The sequence below is a fragment of the Syngnathus scovelli genome, chromosome 19 (assembly GCF_024217435.2).
Source record: "Syngnathus scovelli strain Florida chromosome 19, RoL_Ssco_1.2, whole genome shotgun sequence".
Taxonomy (NCBI): Eukaryota; Metazoa; Chordata; class Actinopteri; order Syngnathiformes; family Syngnathidae; genus Syngnathus; species Syngnathus scovelli.
In genome coordinates this window covers 6,659,975-6,676,372 of record NC_090865.1, presented here as the reverse complement: position 1 = coordinate 6,676,372, position 16,398 = coordinate 6,659,975, and the positions used below count along the sequence as shown (strand labels likewise).

Below are 16,398 nucleotides of genomic sequence, written 5' to 3'. Positions count from 1 at the left end.
TTACACACACCTTACTGACGCAGAACCTCGCTTAATTGTTGGGTTTGCGCCTTTTCGATCAAGGCCGCTCGTTCGCAGGTCACTCAAACAGGCATCTGCGACCCCCCCCCCCTCCCTTCCTCCCTCGCAGCTCTACTCGCATCCTCTCTCTCTTTCTCGCGTCGTGTACGCCTCGCCTCGAGTCAGGCGCATCATCTCATCTCCTCATCTCACGGACGCCAAAAGCAAGAAAATGCTGCGCGATGACGGCGGAACGAGCGTGAGGATGCGAGGCGGCCTAGTGTAGTGTCTTTTTGGGGGCTGTGAAAGACTGCGTCTTGTCTTGAAGGGGAAAAAAAAAACAAATCCGCATCCAGGATGTCCACTGCGCCTGCTGCGGCCGACGAGAGCCAGAGGAACTCTCGTAAGCAAACTTGCTGATTTTAATTTGACACACAATTTGACACTTAAAAGTGTGAAGCTAACCATGGAGCAGGAATTCAGAATTGGAACTTGAGGCGACCTGAGAGATGTAGAAATTTCTCAGGTCAGCTTCAAATGAATTTTTGTTCATTCTTGTTGAAAAATGAGCACAAGCGTGATGATAACCATAGAGCAGTAAATGGTGGATGATATTTAATTGAATTTATTTTTACAAACAAATGCGTATTGCAGATGGAAATGGCAGTTAGTAACTAAGTTCCAATTACGTGACATCATTCACCACCGTCGTAAACCAAGGTGCGCCCATTCGAATGTCGACGCCGCTGTTTGTGACTGGCTGCGGTTTTAGCCACGCCCCCAAATCAATAAAATGTTGAAGACACCAGATCTCCAAATTTACAGGGAGGCCTATGCAAATAACACTTGGTTGGTGCCTTGTTTGAGCTTTCTCATCATTTGGGTGCTGCGTGGATCGATTAAAGCACCTGCCACCAACATACACGTTCTAATCCCTTTTTTTTTTTGCACTTTGTTCCTCCTTCTTGTAAGCTCAACTACATTTTCCGCCGCCTGCCGCGTCTTCTTGCTGCTCCGGGGGCTTCTATTTTTAGCGGTAGTTCATATTTAGCTCACGGGGTCTTTTATGCTGCTTCGCAGATGTCAAAAGGGCGCTTACATGCAATCACATGGAGCAAAGAAGTCGAGGGGAGCCATTTGTGCCCGCCACACGTACAAACCAGGGCCCGGCCTGGCTTCCACCAATCGTGACGTTCTCTTTCTGTGCACCCTGAAATGTTTGCAGCGGAGGTGGACTGTGATCCCATGCCCAAGGGGTCCCGCTCTCAGTGTGTTGACGCTGGCGATGACGGGCAGCGGAAGCCGAAAGACAAACATAAGCTGCTGGAGGAGGCCTTCCAGCAGGATGTGGAGCAGTACCTGTCCACAGGTTACCTCCAGATCGTCGAGAGGAGAGGTGAGAGGCCACGGCTATCTGCTCTTTGGATCTCGGCCACCCAACTACACCGGGCTGACTCCGATTTGGCCGCCCTCAAATCTGGAGCACGAGTCTTATTTCTTGGTCACGATTTCTTTGGAATGCATGTACGAGCGTTTAAACGGCTGTCAAATCTGGCAGTGCAAAAGTACGCTTGACGCGTCCAAATTGCAATTGAGACTGGGACCTCCTCATCTTGTTTTTTTAAGCTTCAAAAGGGCAACGGCGGAGTGAGTTCGGCGTAGTTGTCAGTGTCTCCTGGGTGGGAGTGTGATAACATGAGCCCCCTCCCCATGGTGTCCTTCTTCTTCTTTCTTGTGCTGTCCCTCCCACGCGACTCGGCGAACCCGCTCCGCCCTCCTGATTTCTTCGAGGTACGCTAGCCAATAATGTCTTCTCTAACTGTCTGCAAGAGCCAATCGTCTCCTTCCGACTCACGTAGGGGGGTGGGGCATCTCCTCATTGTCCCATCCTCTGCACGCCCCTGATTAAGGAGAAAAATAGATGAACAAATTTAACTATAGACTTTCATTGTTTTGCAACATTCCCTTTGCTTTCATCCTTGTGCCAATGTTGCAAAAGCTAAAGTTCATCCGTTCTTGCTTTGCTTTGCCTGGAGTCAGTCATTTGCCGCCCTCTACTGGAAGCCCGCTGCGCTAAACTATAGTGACAGCCACTGCCTTTTCCTTGTTGTCCGCGTTGCCGGGGCGGGGTGGGGGTCGCAGGGCCAACAGGCAGCATGTCGTCCATGGAGGTCAACGTGGACATGCTGGAGCAGATGGACCTGATGGACATGTCGGACCAAGAGGCGATCGACGTCTTCCTGCACTCGGGCGGAGAGGACAACAGCGCCGCCTCGCCCGTCGCGGGTGCTTCCGCCGTTTCTTGCAACATGACACTTTTTACGTTTTCACTGACTACTTAAGTGATCATGTGAAAGACTTACTTTGACGTGAATGGAGTTTTGTTTTATTGTGGCGTGTCTTGCATGCAGCAGGTCCCGAGTCTTTGAGCGCCGAGCTCAGCCTTGCGGTTCCCACTCAGACCGAGCTGCACCGCAAGATGACGTTGCCGTGCGCTGACGGCGATGAGGAAGAGGACTTGGAGGAAGAAGAGGACGGGCAAGAGGAGGAAGGCGCCAGGAGGACCATAAGGAGGAGGAGGAGAAAGAAGGCTCCCCCGCTCGTGCCAACGCCCATCCATCAAGGCGGGACCCCGAATTATTGAGGGTTTGGAAGAAGAAAAAAAAGCTCACCCCACTCCGCAACTGCCACATGACGTCTGCCTTAAAGAAAAAAAATACAACAATCCTATGACGACTATGATGAGCACATCATCTGCGCTCAGGTCGATATTTGGTGGTATGATTTGGATTCCGACCAACATCAAGTGTTGAGAACGAGCACACGGCGACAGCTATATATCATCAAAAGAAACCAGATTTTTCAGTTCGTTCTTGAGCTTTATTAGTGTCGGAAATTTTGAGGAAAATGTCATCAATCATAGAAGAAGAAATGGACCTTTACCTTCACTGTTTTGATTTTCTTATATATACCAAATGTTGGGATTTACACTTGGCGTGCGCACGCGTCTGCACTTTTATCCCTACTGAAGAGTTGTTGATATTTTGAGTGCGCTGTGTCAAAATATTTACTGTCCTGTGTCTGTTGTTACTCTGTTGCAAAGAAAGAATTAAAAGTTCACCTGAGGACATTGTGTTGTGTTCAAGAACCAGGAGATGGCGACAGCGTGGCGCCAGAACATCATGCTGTGTTCTGCAAGGTTGTCGAATCTCTCACTTCATTTTTGTGGCGTGAAATTGCAGCAACTGCTTCCGCGCGAAACCAAATCATGCAGTCGTCGTGACAGGTCACCAGATAGCGCTCGTGTGCAAAGGCGCCCTTCAACAATCAGGAGAAGGAAAAAAATCATGTGACTTGTCATGATAACTGCTTTTGGTGTCTTCAAAATTGAGTCAATCATACCATAAAGATCCGACGATCGTAATGAGTGTCATTGCAGAACATTGCGTCGTCTTCAGGCGCCACTCTGTCGCCATCTCCTGGTGAGTCTGTGAAATGCTGTCGCTGACAACTTCTGGGAATTCAAAACAAATAAATTAGGTGTTTTTTCAAGTCTGTCTCGAACTAAATTGAATTTTCGTTGAAATATTGACTTAAAATCAAACTCAAATTTCCTATCGCATTCTAGTCAACGAATAAATTTCATCTTAAAAATATAATGAGTCGTTTTCTAAACGTTGCCAAAAGAGACACGGACTGTTTGTCTGGTCAGGAATTATCGTTTTTATTTGAATGTTGTTGTTTTTTTTATAGGTTACCTTTTTATAACTCTCTTTTTGTTGTTTTTTTCAAACTTGCTTTTTAGGTCATTTCTGTCTGATTTGTTTTTTGCATTGTACTTGTTTTTTGGTTTTTTTGCGTCATTATCATCTCAGCATTCGCATGTGCAGTTTTTTTCTCTCTCCCGGAATCGCAATATCGCGCCGTCTTTCACAAGGCAATGTGAGAAAAAGTGGTCCGCGTCACGAAGGGTGTTAATTTGAGCGCGTTATAATTTTCTTCTTGTCGAAGCAGCTCCGCGCGCCATGCACGCGCACCCCCATAGGAACTGTGCACCCGAAATAGCCATGATTGACAGGTACAGAATCATAGTTACTATAACAACTAGCGACTGGCTCTCATGAGCGCGCGCATTTCCTCCCACCACCTTAGCACCTCGCCCTTTTTCATTTTCTTGCGCGCACCGCCCCCTCCCCTTCCCCACTCCAAAGTGTGTGTGGGTGTCGAGGGAGGAAAGAGATTATGAAAAAGAAAAAATAGATGGCAATATTCTTTCACGCCGAGATGCCTGCATGGCACCGTTCATTGGATATAACCTGTGTGGGAGATGGGGGGGGGGGGGGGGGGCAAGAGGAAGGAGTGGGAAGATGAAACGAGCGCTTACACAACATCGTGGAAAAATCAACCTTTTGTACACTCTCTTTTTGTGTTTCCCTTTTTGTTACTGAGTGTTAAGTGACTCCCAATTGTGGAACCGCGCAGGCGCACCCGCCCTCCAGAAATGATGTTGTTGCTGACGACTAATTTTAAGAGGCCTCTTTGTTGTTTCCCTTTTTTATCTGGGCTTTGCTGTCTTAAGTGCTTCTCAATTCTGCCACCAATGTGCATTCTCAGGTGGCTTCCATATTTGTTTTCATCCATGATTTGTATTGGGATAAAACGTAGTTTTTTGATTGAGACTCCAAACTGTATTCGTGGTTCTGAGGCATTTCCTTCCCGAATTGAGACGACCGATCAATTTATTTGGCAACTTTTTGCGTATGCGCACACGCGTGGTGGCATCTTTATATTCCCCTTGAGACTTGAGCAGAAATGTTCCCTTGTGGGTGACAGCAGCTGTGAGCACAGGTACACGCGCGCACCCGCATACAAGCGCACACATGCGCGTGCACACAGATAGGTGCCGCATTGTTATGGCGTGTCCAACTGTGGCAGCTTGTTTGCCTCAGACCTCTCACCCTCTGATGACTCACGCATGACGAGATGGGGCTGGTGAAGGGGGGCGGGGGGGGGGGGGGGGGGGGTTCAACTAGTCTTAGACAAGTCTTCATAAATGCTGTCTTTGGCAAAAGTGGGCGGGGACAGAGCGTGTGCAAAGACAGCGAGAAAGTTTAAAAAGTGCGTAACTGTTTGTCTATTTGTGTTTGAGAACGTGTGTTGAGTGTGTGCATGTGTGTCACACCCGAGCAGGTGGCAGCGATGACGTACGTCAAGTTCCCATGCAGCTGACTTTCCCTCGCCACCAGGATGTTCGTGGAGGTGCGCCTATCATCCTTATCCACAATCGGCAAGGGAGGGGGGGAGGAGGGAGGGGTGCGCTTGGAGCTTCGCTGACAGCAGTGCACCTAATACAAACACAAACAAAAACATTAAATTTCTTGACTTTTAAATCGGGTTTTTTCTCTCGCCAAAGTTTGTTGCAATTCCAAATTGTCGAACAATCTGGCGCGTTTGATTTGTTGCAAATGTTGTGCAGGACGAGGGGCGCGCGCCAATAACTACGAGTTAATTAGTCCGGTGTTGGCGAGGGGAGAACGTTTAAAGCGGGACGAGAGATGTGGTATCCAAGAGCACGGTCTCCACGGAGACGGTTGCTATGGCAGCCACGGAGATCTCGCCTCATTAGCAACAAATATAAATAGCCGCGCCCGCGCGCCGCTCAGCTTCAGGCCGTCATGTGATGCCCGTGGCGGAGGAGAAGGAAGAAAAGAAGAAACCACACAAGAGGAGAGCAGGAAGAACAAAACGAGAACAAAAGAGAAAAAAACGAGCGAGAGCCAATCACGGAGGAGCAGGAAGTATTGAACGTTAAAGGTGAAGTCATCGATTCCACGTTAATGAAAAAAAAGGCGCTATAGATGAAGATGGAGGGCTCTCTTTCCCCCCATCCTCAATCAATTAAAATATAATTGCAAGTCTTTCCGTCAATTATTGGATAATGATTGTGAGAGTACAGTATGTATTGTTGACATTGTATCTTTCTCTTTGTTGACACATTTATCTTGAAATGATCTTCATAAGCTCAACATCCTGCGGCCGATCGGCATCAAGTGAGCGCAAGCCCACGCGGTCTCGTGCTCTGCCGAACATGCAGGTGCATGCGGTGTCTTTCTCCTCCCCCGTCCTGCTTCTCTCGGTGAGTCAGGGAAGGTTAAAAAAAAAAAAAAGTTGAGGACGCCCATGCAGCCATGTCGCACGTGGGTCAGCCGCTCATACTTTCAGTATTTGTCAAATGTGTCACCTATAAGCCCAATTTAACTTTTTTTTTTTTTCCAAAGTGGTGTCACAGTCCTAATGTCCCGGCGATTACGTCATGCTCATTACAACTGATGTGGAGGAAGGCGGGCTTGTGTTTATCTGCCTCTTGTCTACTCGCTCGCTCCTCATTTCCATCATACTTGAAATATTCATAAGTGGGCCCCTCATGAATATTCATGACCCCCCCCCCCCGGACCGTCGCTCATGAATATTTATTAGCCTCACTTGTTGAGGCGTCATTCCATCTCTTTCACGTACACGCTATTATAGGAGGCCAATGAATGATGACTATTTAGCTCGTTACGTGTGCGCACACACCACACCGATGCATGTACTCCATTCATATAGCCAACAATTAAATAAACACTTAGCATTTCATACATGGACAACTGGCATGGCCTCGTACGAAAAGTAGAAATTATCACATCTGCCAATTTGCTTAGCTTGCTAGTTGCTACAAATAGAAAACTCGCTCAATCGTGTCGAAAAAGTAGCGCATGTAGCATCTATGGCGCAAGCGAATTAGCTTTGCATTAGCTGACAGCTGGCCTGGCCATGTCAAGCTAATTAGCTTGGCTTAACTAGCCTAGCATTGCTCACAAAATCAAGCATTTCTGTTACAATTTCCTCAAAGATGTATATGAGTTATGCTAACTAATCCATTCGCTTGATTAGCATCGCCATTGACGGGAAGCGGGGCCCCGCTCCCTGGTTGGATTAGTGAGATTCCGAAAGGGGGAAGTGACATAAGACAAAGTGACACACGCTCTCAAATGCACAAATCCTCACTCAGCTGTTGGCTGGCAAACGTAATAATGACGCCTGTTTATGTAACTTGAGCACACCGGCGACCAGTCTCGCGTACCCGCATGCCTGCAACAGCTGTTCTGTGTGTGTACATTCCGCTCTCAAAATAATCTGGCTCGTCTTTGATCTCGTCTCTTTAGTGCATTCACAACCATTTATCGGAAAGTGTACGAAAAGTCAGGCGTCTTACGTTCAAATTGAATTCTTGATGTAGATTACAAAAATTGGTGACATCATTGCTGCTCTTGCTACATGTACCAAATTATCCTATACAGTGATCCCGCTACTTCGCGTTTCGTTTATCGCATCTTAACTACATCGTGGATTTTTTTTCCAAATTAAAAAACAATTTAAAAGTCGAAATAAAACATCTAAATTGAGGAAACGTGTCTAACCTTTAATGTACTATTGCTCCAAATGTTCGTTTACATTCCTTTAGAAGTCCGTTTTCGCGTGTTAGCACGATTGTGAATTAGCATCTTTCCGCTAACTCGTTAGCCTGCCCAGTTCTTCTTGTTGGTGACCGTAGTTCGCGGATTTCACTTATCGCAGGTGGTTTTTGGAAACAATTATCCGCGATAAAGGGGTTACTGTATTTGCTTTCATTTTGTGCGGCTGCTGAGAAATGATCATTCAAATCCAACTTCAGGACCGATACCCCTCTACTTAGTGTGTTCTTGCTGAGTGACAGACATGCAACTAACCAAGCACGCTTATACAACTTCATTAGTACTCTTTATATATATATTTTTTTTAATGTGTTTAAATGCTGAGTGAAGACTACTCAGTCAAACTTGCGACTTTGTAAATTGTCAAACGGTAGCTGCAAGATGGATGGATTGCTCGAATGGATTGTAGCTGTAGCTTTGTGTCTTTCTTTGGTCACAGCATCTCTCAGCATTTGTCGAACTACTTGACGCGTACTGACGGTAAAGGGGCCAGGTGAGTCGAGATGGGGGGGGGGGGGTAATGCTCTGAGCTGGAACCCCCTCCCGCCTTCATTGATCCCCCCCCCCCCTCCCCCCACGCGAGAGTGGAGCAAAAGCAGAGGAGGAGTAGCGCCGCGCTTCACTCGACAGCCTCCCACAGCCCCGCAGAGAGGAGCAGCTCCACTCCGGCTCCATCTCGCCGCCACCTCCTGGTAAGACCCTCCGCCCCTCGAGACGCCACAAACACAACAACACATTGCCGTTTCGAAATCACTCGCGATCGCGATCGATTTAAGACATCACATTTGCGTTTTTTGTGTGTGAGTGTCGATTTAAGTCTCGTTTAACCGGGTGGCACGTGCGCGTTAACTGATCGTTTTTTATTATTTTCATCCATGACAATACGCCAAATATCACATCGTATACCCCTCTTTTTTTTTTTTTAAATCTAATTGCTTGATGAGTCGTTTCGTTGACTTTGGAGTTAGCATGACAGCCGGCTGAAGCCCGGCAGCAGCGGGTCCAGCAGCCGCGGTACCACCCTCGCCCCCCCCCGCCCGCCTCCGGGTAAAAATAGCCCCGCCGTTGTCAAGCGCGTCCTGGGTCAAGAGTAATGCGACATAGCGAGCGGACAGCGTGGAGCTAGCTTCTTCTTCTTCTTCTCCATCTTCCACAAGCCTGTGTGACACCTGTTTTGCAACTTTCACACCACATGTGGCTTGCTCGCGGGACTCTACTGCAGTGAAGATGTCTTAAAAAACCGACGACAACATGCGGTCAGGGTTTTTTCGCACCTCACCTCACTTTTTGGAGGGCTTTGACGCAGCTGTCGCAGCCACAAATGCTGCTGTGGCTGCACAGGTGCAGCCACAGAAGAACAATGTAACCTACATTTCAATTACTTTTGGTTGAACTTCTCAGTAAAATTCACCATTTGCTAGTGTTTGGCGACTGATGCCAACTCGACCCTTCCGCTATATGAAAAAATTGGTCAACGTAAATTATAAAATTTTCCTTGCACAATAGAACACTGTAGAACTAGAATAAATGTATATTTAAAAATCCCAAATCCACAAAGCATTCAGTCACATGCATGCACGCATTTTACTGTCCTATTGAGAATGAATTGGATGTATATGTCTTTCCTCACATTTCATCTTAAGAAAAAACATTTTGCACAATAGAAATCAAGGCAATAGCTTTAAGAAATCCAGCCAAACAAACAGGCCGGCCTGCATAACAAAAATCAAGCCAAAGTGTGGAAATAATCTTGCGGCGCACTTGCTCTCATGCACCTCGGCAATGTCGATCGATTGAATTCTGGCCACGGCGTTATTGACGATTCTTGCCAGCCACCTGGCACGCTACAAATGGAGCCAAGCGGCGTTAAACGCGCCAGTGCCAGCTTGCCTTTAAGTTGGGCCTGGACGGCAGCGAGGCGGCAGATGGATGATGATGACGACGATGATGTCGCCGCACACTCCTTGCCTCGCCTCGCCTCCCGCTCGCTCGCCCGCCCGCCAGCCATCCATCACGTGCTAATGATGGTGTCACACCTCCTCCGCCGTCCTACCCCTCTTCTCCCCCACTGGCAGTCGACTTCAAATTGCCATCCTCTTTTTGTTTGGCGTCCACGTACCTAAGATGTCTTTTTCTTCAGCTTTCAACGCGTTCCTAGAAAGTTACGCAAATAAAGTAAGCCATTTTGTGGTCGGGGGCCATTTTATAGAGGCCCCTGAGGGTCGTTGTAAATTTAGGAAACAGAATGGCTGCCATTTTGTAGAGGCCCTTGAGGGCCATTGTAAATTATGAAACAGAATGGCCGCGCGCTAGGCTAACGGTTAGCACGTCTGATTCAAAACTCGGACTGGCGACCGGTCCATCGTTTGTCTACATCTACCCTGAAATTGCCTAGAGACCAGTCAAGTCCAGTTGAGGGTGTAAATTGGCCCCAACATGGACTGGCGACCAATCAGACGTTTGGCTCCATGTGCCAGAGCGCCGTCACGTTCTTCTCTTGCTCCTTTTTAATCTCCCGCCAGCCCGTTTTGGGACCTGCCATCCTCGGAGCTCATTATTCTGTCGTCTCAGGAGTTGCCGGGATAAAACGTTCCCTCCGGGCATCGCGTTCTAGCGGAATGCGACGGGCGGAAGCCATTTCCTTTTGCACGTGTACGTGTGTGTGTGTGTGTGTGTGTGTGTGTGTGTGTGTGTGTGCGTGCGTGTGGGTGTGCGTGTGTGTGTGAGAGTTTTGGCCCTGGCCTACGTTCCCGCCGCTCCGGTATTCCGGGAATATCTTGCGCAGATCGGATGATGCGACGTGCAGCTGCTGCTTCTAAGAAAAGCGCCAGGACGCGTTTGAACACGCACACACATTATATGTAAACACACAAATGCCGTATGTGAGAGGAGGGCCCGTAGACACACACAAACACGCATGCACGCTTACACTTACTGTAATAGGCTTTGAGTAGCAATTAGCTATCAGGCCAGAAGGGCCTTTGGAAACTAGGATGGAGGATCTCACACACACACATACACATGCACACACACGCACGCACACACATGCACACACACACACACACACACACACACACACACACACACACACACACACACACACACACACACACACACACACACACACACACACACAGTCTTAAGCTTGCTGACTTGATGTCATTGCCAGAAGCGATGCCTTTATGCTGCAGCAGCTGTTGGATATGACTGTGTGTGTTTGTGTGTGTGTGTGTGTGCGTGTAACCAATAAAAATTCCCCCCCCTCTTCCACAGCCTTTTCTTTTCAATTTCTTTTTTTTTGCCCTCCTCTCCTTCGCTAAAGCAAGCAAAAGAGGAAGAGAAGGATAATTGCGTTTCTGGCGGCCACCCCGTGGGATCATGGGATATATGACCTCATCATTCACCTGCGAGCCTCTTCACTGAGCATAGGTGGGCACACTCACACGGGCACGGTCACATGCACAAAGATTGCACACACACACACACACACACACGCACACACACACACACACACACACACACACGTGAGTGTAAATGTCTGGCCCTGCTTTGCAGACCTACAATGGACACAGCAGTGGAGGCGGACGCCGCCCGCGACATCGGTAGCCCCCCCGCGTCTCCCCTCCCTTGCGGCAGCGTGCCCACCCAGGAGATTGACAAGGACAGCAAGCAGGTACGCTTACAGACAGCAAAATTTTGTCTGGGATGCCATCGTTTCCCGCAGTCGGACAGATGTAGGAAAGAGCCAGAACAAGGGAGCGGGAGTTTGCTCGAGTGATGTCACCCCCCCTCCCTCTCTCCCAGTCTCCCTCCCTCCATCCACTCTATGGTTTTCTTTTAATACGAAAAGCAGGAAAATGGCGCTTTTCTTAAGCAGTGCGAAAGAGGAGGCACATTAATAATGTACACGTGCACGCTCGCAATGACTAATGTTGTCCCTTGCAGAGCCTTTGTCACCAGACGGCAGTGCAGAAAAAAGTCAAGGTAAGCGAAAACGATCCCGCCCGCCATTCGTCAAAACGTGGCAACACGGCGCCTTTGTTCATTTGTCCCGCCTTTCCCACCGCGCGCAGGCCAAAGGCAAGTTGGTGCGCAGCATGGCTGTGTGTGACGACAAGGAAGAACACCTTCAGGTAACGCCCTCGTCCACATCGTCGTCGTCTTCACTTTGCCCGCTTCTTCATCAGCACTCTCTGCTCGGCCGGCAGGCACCGATGTCCGAGAGCGCTTCCTGTCTGGAGGAGGAAGTGGAGAAGAGCAGCTCACCTGACAAAGGTGAGTGCACTCGGGAATGATGACGACGTCGTCTTGCACAATATTCGTGCTTGTTTCGTTAGCTATGCCGTTTTCCATACGTGTTAGCATTAAGCTAGCAGCCACTTCAAAGTTCTGCGCATTGGCAAAGTAAAAAAAAACTTTGTTGAACGTGCCAACAAACAGCTTGAAGCGAGCGAGCCTTGGCATCTTTGTAAACATTCTTGAGTCCCTCTTCCTTTCTCTTCTTGGCGTCAGTCCTTTCTCATCTTCCTTCTTTCCTTTAGTTATGGCTTTCGTTCCAATTCTCTCTCCTTCCTTCCTTCCTTCCTTCCTTCCTTCCTTCCTTCCTTCCTTCCTTCCTTCCTTCCTTCCTTCCTTCCTTCCTTCCTTCCTTCCTTCCTTCCTTCCTTCCTTCCTTCCTTCCTTCCTTCCTTCCTTCCTTCCTTCCTTCCTTCCTAAAATGGGTGCACTGTTTGCGTGCAGAGAGCAGCGTGGAGTACCGCGACTCAACGGGCGTGGACCTTCAACGTTTCATCGTTGACACACTCAACAGCAACCCCAGAGACCGCATGATGATGCTCAAGCTAGAGCAAGACATGGTCACCTTCATCATGGGAGACAGGTAGGCAAATGTGCGCATCCTCTTCTTTGCATCTCTTCCCACCCTCATCTTCTTCCCTCATCTTCTCCGAGCAGTGCGTTCAAGAAGTTCCCGCACATGTCTTCGTACCATCGCATGCTGGTGCACCGCGTGGCCGCCTTCTTCGGCATGGAGCACAACGTGGACCAGACGGGAAAGTCGGTCATCATCAACCGCACCAGCAGCACACGCATGTAAATGCACATGCCCTCCTCCTCCTCTTCCTCCCCTTGTCAATCATGTGACGCTCGCCTTTGTTCTCGACTAGACCAGAGCAACGTTTTCTGGACCAGGTTCAGGAGGACAAAGCCACAGAGATCCCACACTGGAAAACTATTTTGAAACGTGACAGCAGCTCAGACGAGCAGGTGAGCTCTCACTCATGATTTTTTAAAATGATTTATTTTTTTAAATCTGCTTTCTTCTTGCCTCAGACGCGCCGCTACACTTTACGTGACAAGCAAAGTAAGTCAATGGAGGAGCGAGAGGAAGAGTACCAAAAAGTGCGAGAGAGAATCTTCAGCCAGGAGGTGAGACGCTCCACTTGGCTCAAGATCACAAGAAGACAATCGTTAACGTCTTTTTTTTTTTTTTTTTTAAACAGCCTATCTGCACACGGGAGGGCGGCCACGTTGAGAGCAGGTAACCTACCTCGCCTCGTCTCCGTGTCCTCGTTCACCTTGGTGAAGCGACAATGAATCATTAACATAAGTGTGCGTGTGTGTGTGTGTGTGTGTGTGCGTGCGCAGGCCCTCCGAGGAATGCAACGCATACGCCGAGACCCAGAGGAGAAGGCAGCTCTTCAGGTAGCACATTCATCATCTTAATTTGCATCGAGTGACTCGCGTGCACTCGCACACACACACACAAAATCGACGATGACTAATTGAAGGGAGCGCACAGTCGGCAATTAAGGACACACTCACACGCTACACAGGCTATTATTTTTAAAAACCTATTTTTCTTTCACAATGACTTTACTCCCTCACTTGGCATATAAAGTGTATTTAGAGCCACTGAAAATCGGCAAATGTTCCCAACATCCATCTCCCTCCCCCCCCCCCGTGTCCATCTTGTGGTCCACAGGGGCAGTCGCGACAGCTCGGGCTCCAGCTGGACGGGCAGCAGCCGGCAAAGCAGCACAGAGACCGACTGTCGCTACGGCAACGAGCCCCGGCCGTGGAGCAGCACCGACTCGGATTCGTCCTCGTACCAGTGGACTGCCGCCACCGCCCCCAAGCCTCGCCCCCCGCAGGCCGCCAACTCCGGCTGGGAGCCTCACGGCACAGCAGGTGCGAGCGAGCGCGAGATGTTTTTCACGCCGTAGACACCTCCGACTTGTCGCTAACGCCGCATGCTAATCACATCTGCCGGCCGGCGACTAATTAACAGCAAACGTATTCGCTTCGAGCTGCACAATTTTACACCTCTGCTTGTCTTGGTACCCACGAAAATGAGAGAAACACTTTTCCCTGTTGTTCACTTATACTTTTTTTTAACTGCCTCACAAAAATTTGTGATGCATGCAGAAAATTAGCCATGACAGGTGCCAGCTGCTACCTTTATTTGTTGATGAAGTCCATGCACCTATCCTTCACCACAAAAAGTTCCGTTCCTTTTTTTTTTTCTGCAAAAATCCTTAGTTTGTGACGTCCGTTGTCTCATCTACCTCTACAACAACAAAAGGGGCAGCATTAATTACCCGCTATCTGCCTAATGAGGACAAGCGGCACAAAATATGCTGAACCCGTGGAACGATAAATTCTTCTTTTCCCTCCACCAGGTTCCGTTTCTCTCTACAGAGTGTCCTCCGAGCCCCCCACTATGGCCGAGCCTCCCGCCCACTCCGCCTTCATCTTGGAGAACGGCATCCCACCGGGAAGCATCCTGGTCAACCCGCACACTGGTTGGTACACACACACATTAGTGAAAAGAGCAGCCATTTTGAAACTAAAATGGCCACCACTGTTTCAGGACAGCCTTTCCTGAACCCTGATGGAAGCCCTGTGGTGTACAACCCGCCTGGTGCTCAACAGCCAATCAGAAGCCAGATGCAGGGAGCACCGGCACAGCAGCCACCACAGCAGGTAACACACACACACACACTCGCACGTGCAAATAGAAGAAAAACAAGAGTGCTCATACTGTGGACGTTATACAAGTCTACACACCCCTGTTCAAATGCCACGCTTTAGAAAAATAAAATCTGAACACCAGAGAAATCATTTGAAACCTTTTTCCGCCAATAATATGACCTATAAGATAAGATGGACAACTCTATTTGAGCAATGAAAAGCTTATGAGAACATCTGAACTTTATATTGGGGGCTAATCTGAGGCACTTTAAATGGTAGCCGATGTGCGCTGATTTCCATTTAACAGGAGTTGGAATCAGCGGACGTGTACATGTCTGCAGCCTGATTATTTTATTTTTTACCTGCCCTCTTAAAACAATTGAGTTGTCCTGGATCAAGGTCACATTAATGGTCAGTGGTCTATTTTTTTACATCATAAAAAGCTGGCATTTCAACTGGGGTGTGTAGACTTTTTATACCAACATTTTTATGATTAACGTGTCTGTCTCAGGTGTACTCGTCCGTCTCATACTCAGCCCCGCAGATGTTGCCTGTGGCCCCCTCGCAGCAATACACCGCCGTACGTATGGAGGCCCCATTTCCTGTTAGGGCACCAACTTCCTGTTTACGTTTGCCTCGTTCCTCACAGGTGGAAGACCTGTCGCAGCAGTTTGCCCACGTGGCTGTCAGCTGTCAACCGGCGAGCGAGCCTGCGCCCCTTTACCCTCCCGCCCAAGGCTTTGTGTTCGCGGCACCGCCTCCGCCGCCGCCCCCGCCCCCTGCCGCTCCTCATCAAGCTCCCAACGCCCACAGCTACTGCCAGCCCTCACCACAGGTAACAAACAATAAGTATATTATATTAAAAGTATATTAGATGTACAATCTAATATGGTTTCATGAAAAAAAGACATTTGTGGACAAACCCTACACTATATTTGTTTGTTCCAGGGTCCTGCCTTCTACTACAGCCAGTATCCTACCTCAGCTCAACACCCGATCAAAGCCGCGTCGCCTGGCTGCAGCGCAGGTGAATAGAATAGCTCAGTTCCAAGAAGGCCCTACTTACCTCCAAACACAATCCATGTCACGAGTAGTAGAGGAGGGGGCCGTTACACTGTCAGAGATGAAGTCCTGAGGGTCTCACAGTGAACCGGTCTCTTTTCCTGCTGCTCACATTCGTCCACACCGTTGGAGAAGGAGGGGACATCCCTAGTCCTCCCCAAAAACAAATCCTGTCATGTTTTTCCTGTCTCGGCACCAGGTTATGCCCCCGTGGTGGGTGTCCCGCAGCAGCAGTCGTACACAGCCGTGCCACCGCACCACTGTAGCATTCTTCAGGTACACAGCAACCCCCCCCCCCCCCCCCCCATTTTTTTTCTTTTTTTAAATCACAAAAAAAAAAAAAAAAATTGTCTTTGTGATTTGTCTGCAGGGCGGTGTCTCTGTGTATCAACCCGGGAAACTCGGCGAGGCGGGATACTGCTGTATGGTGGCACCGCCGCACCCCCACTGTGGTCCCGCCTGGACCACACAACACTGATGACACACACAAACATATAATCATCCCACCGCATGTTCCAACAAAGCACCTCACCTTAACGCACTGTACCAAAGCTTAAGTACATCTAGACATTTATATATATATATATGTAGAATTGAACACAAAGCTGCTGTATTGACTGCATAATTTATACTATACACAAAATGAGTTTTATATTGATATGAAATTATATATATGTGATTGATGCCAAAAAATGCTCTGTGTATTCAATAAACGCACATGGCAAAGTCCCGTTTGACGGCTCCTCTCTTAAGGGCTGCCGCAGCAAGTGTAGTCACAATACACACAATATGTTCCAATCTTTTTCACTAACTCTTCAGCACCACCTACTGCCCAAGTACTGTAACCACA

At 48.6% G+C, this 16,398-nt stretch overlaps 2 protein-coding genes and 1 long non-coding RNA gene across 8 annotated transcripts; 2 read left to right on the top strand and 1 right to left on the bottom strand.

Moving 5' to 3' along the window:
- Positions 1 to 126: 126 nt before the first annotated feature.
- Positions 127 to 3,128, top strand: dtnbp1b (dystrobrevin binding protein 1b). Of its 4 annotated transcripts, none has more exons than XM_049750411.2 (4): positions 127 to 403; positions 1,226 to 1,396; positions 2,143 to 2,286; positions 2,412 to 3,128. In XM_049750411.2, the coding sequence occupies exons 1-4, from the start codon at positions 358 to 360 to the stop codon at positions 2,642 to 2,644; spliced, it is 594 nt and encodes a 197-aa protein (XP_049606368.1). In that variant the 5' UTR covers positions 127 to 357; the 3' UTR covers positions 2,645 to 3,128. The 4 variants fall into 4 exon arrangements, with proteins under 4 accessions (XP_049606368.1, XP_049606370.1, XP_049606369.1 ...); XM_049750413.2 differs by having other exon boundaries at positions 131 to 403; positions 2,152 to 2,286; XM_049750412.2 differs by having other exon boundaries at positions 131 to 403; positions 2,415 to 3,128.
- LOC125986642 (uncharacterized) lies at positions 603 to 5,316 on the bottom strand. The gene is made up of 4 exons (XR_011085754.1): positions 5,209 to 5,316; positions 3,403 to 3,514; positions 2,364 to 3,318; positions 603 to 1,901 (listed from the first exon to the last, which is right to left on the bottom strand). It is a non-coding gene; the product is annotated as an uncharacterized lncRNA (long non-coding RNA).
- Positions 5,317 to 8,063: 2,747 nt separating this feature from the next.
- arpp21 (cAMP-regulated phosphoprotein, 21) lies at positions 8,064 to 16,278 on the top strand. Of its 3 annotated transcripts, XM_049750407.1 has the most exons (20): positions 8,064 to 8,206; positions 10,837 to 10,943; positions 11,070 to 11,187; positions 11,460 to 11,498; positions 11,588 to 11,647; positions 11,723 to 11,789; positions 12,255 to 12,393; positions 12,468 to 12,605; positions 12,680 to 12,779; positions 12,846 to 12,941; positions 13,016 to 13,053; positions 13,161 to 13,217; positions 13,498 to 13,703; positions 14,195 to 14,317; positions 14,386 to 14,498; positions 14,998 to 15,066; positions 15,136 to 15,321; positions 15,435 to 15,513; positions 15,748 to 15,824; positions 15,919 to 16,278. In XM_049750407.1, the coding sequence occupies exons 3-20, from the start codon at positions 11,077 to 11,079 to the stop codon at positions 16,024 to 16,026; spliced, it is 1,806 nt and encodes a 601-aa protein (XP_049606364.1). In that variant the 5' UTR covers positions 8,064 to 8,206; positions 10,837 to 10,943; positions 11,070 to 11,076; the 3' UTR covers positions 16,027 to 16,278. The 3 variants fall into 3 exon arrangements, with proteins under 3 accessions (XP_049606364.1, XP_049606362.1, XP_049606363.1); XM_049750405.1 differs by having other exon boundaries at positions 14,998 to 15,321; XM_049750406.1 differs by having other exon boundaries at positions 8,079 to 8,206; positions 10,788 to 10,943; positions 14,998 to 15,321.
- Positions 16,279 to 16,398: the final 120 nt, after the last annotated feature.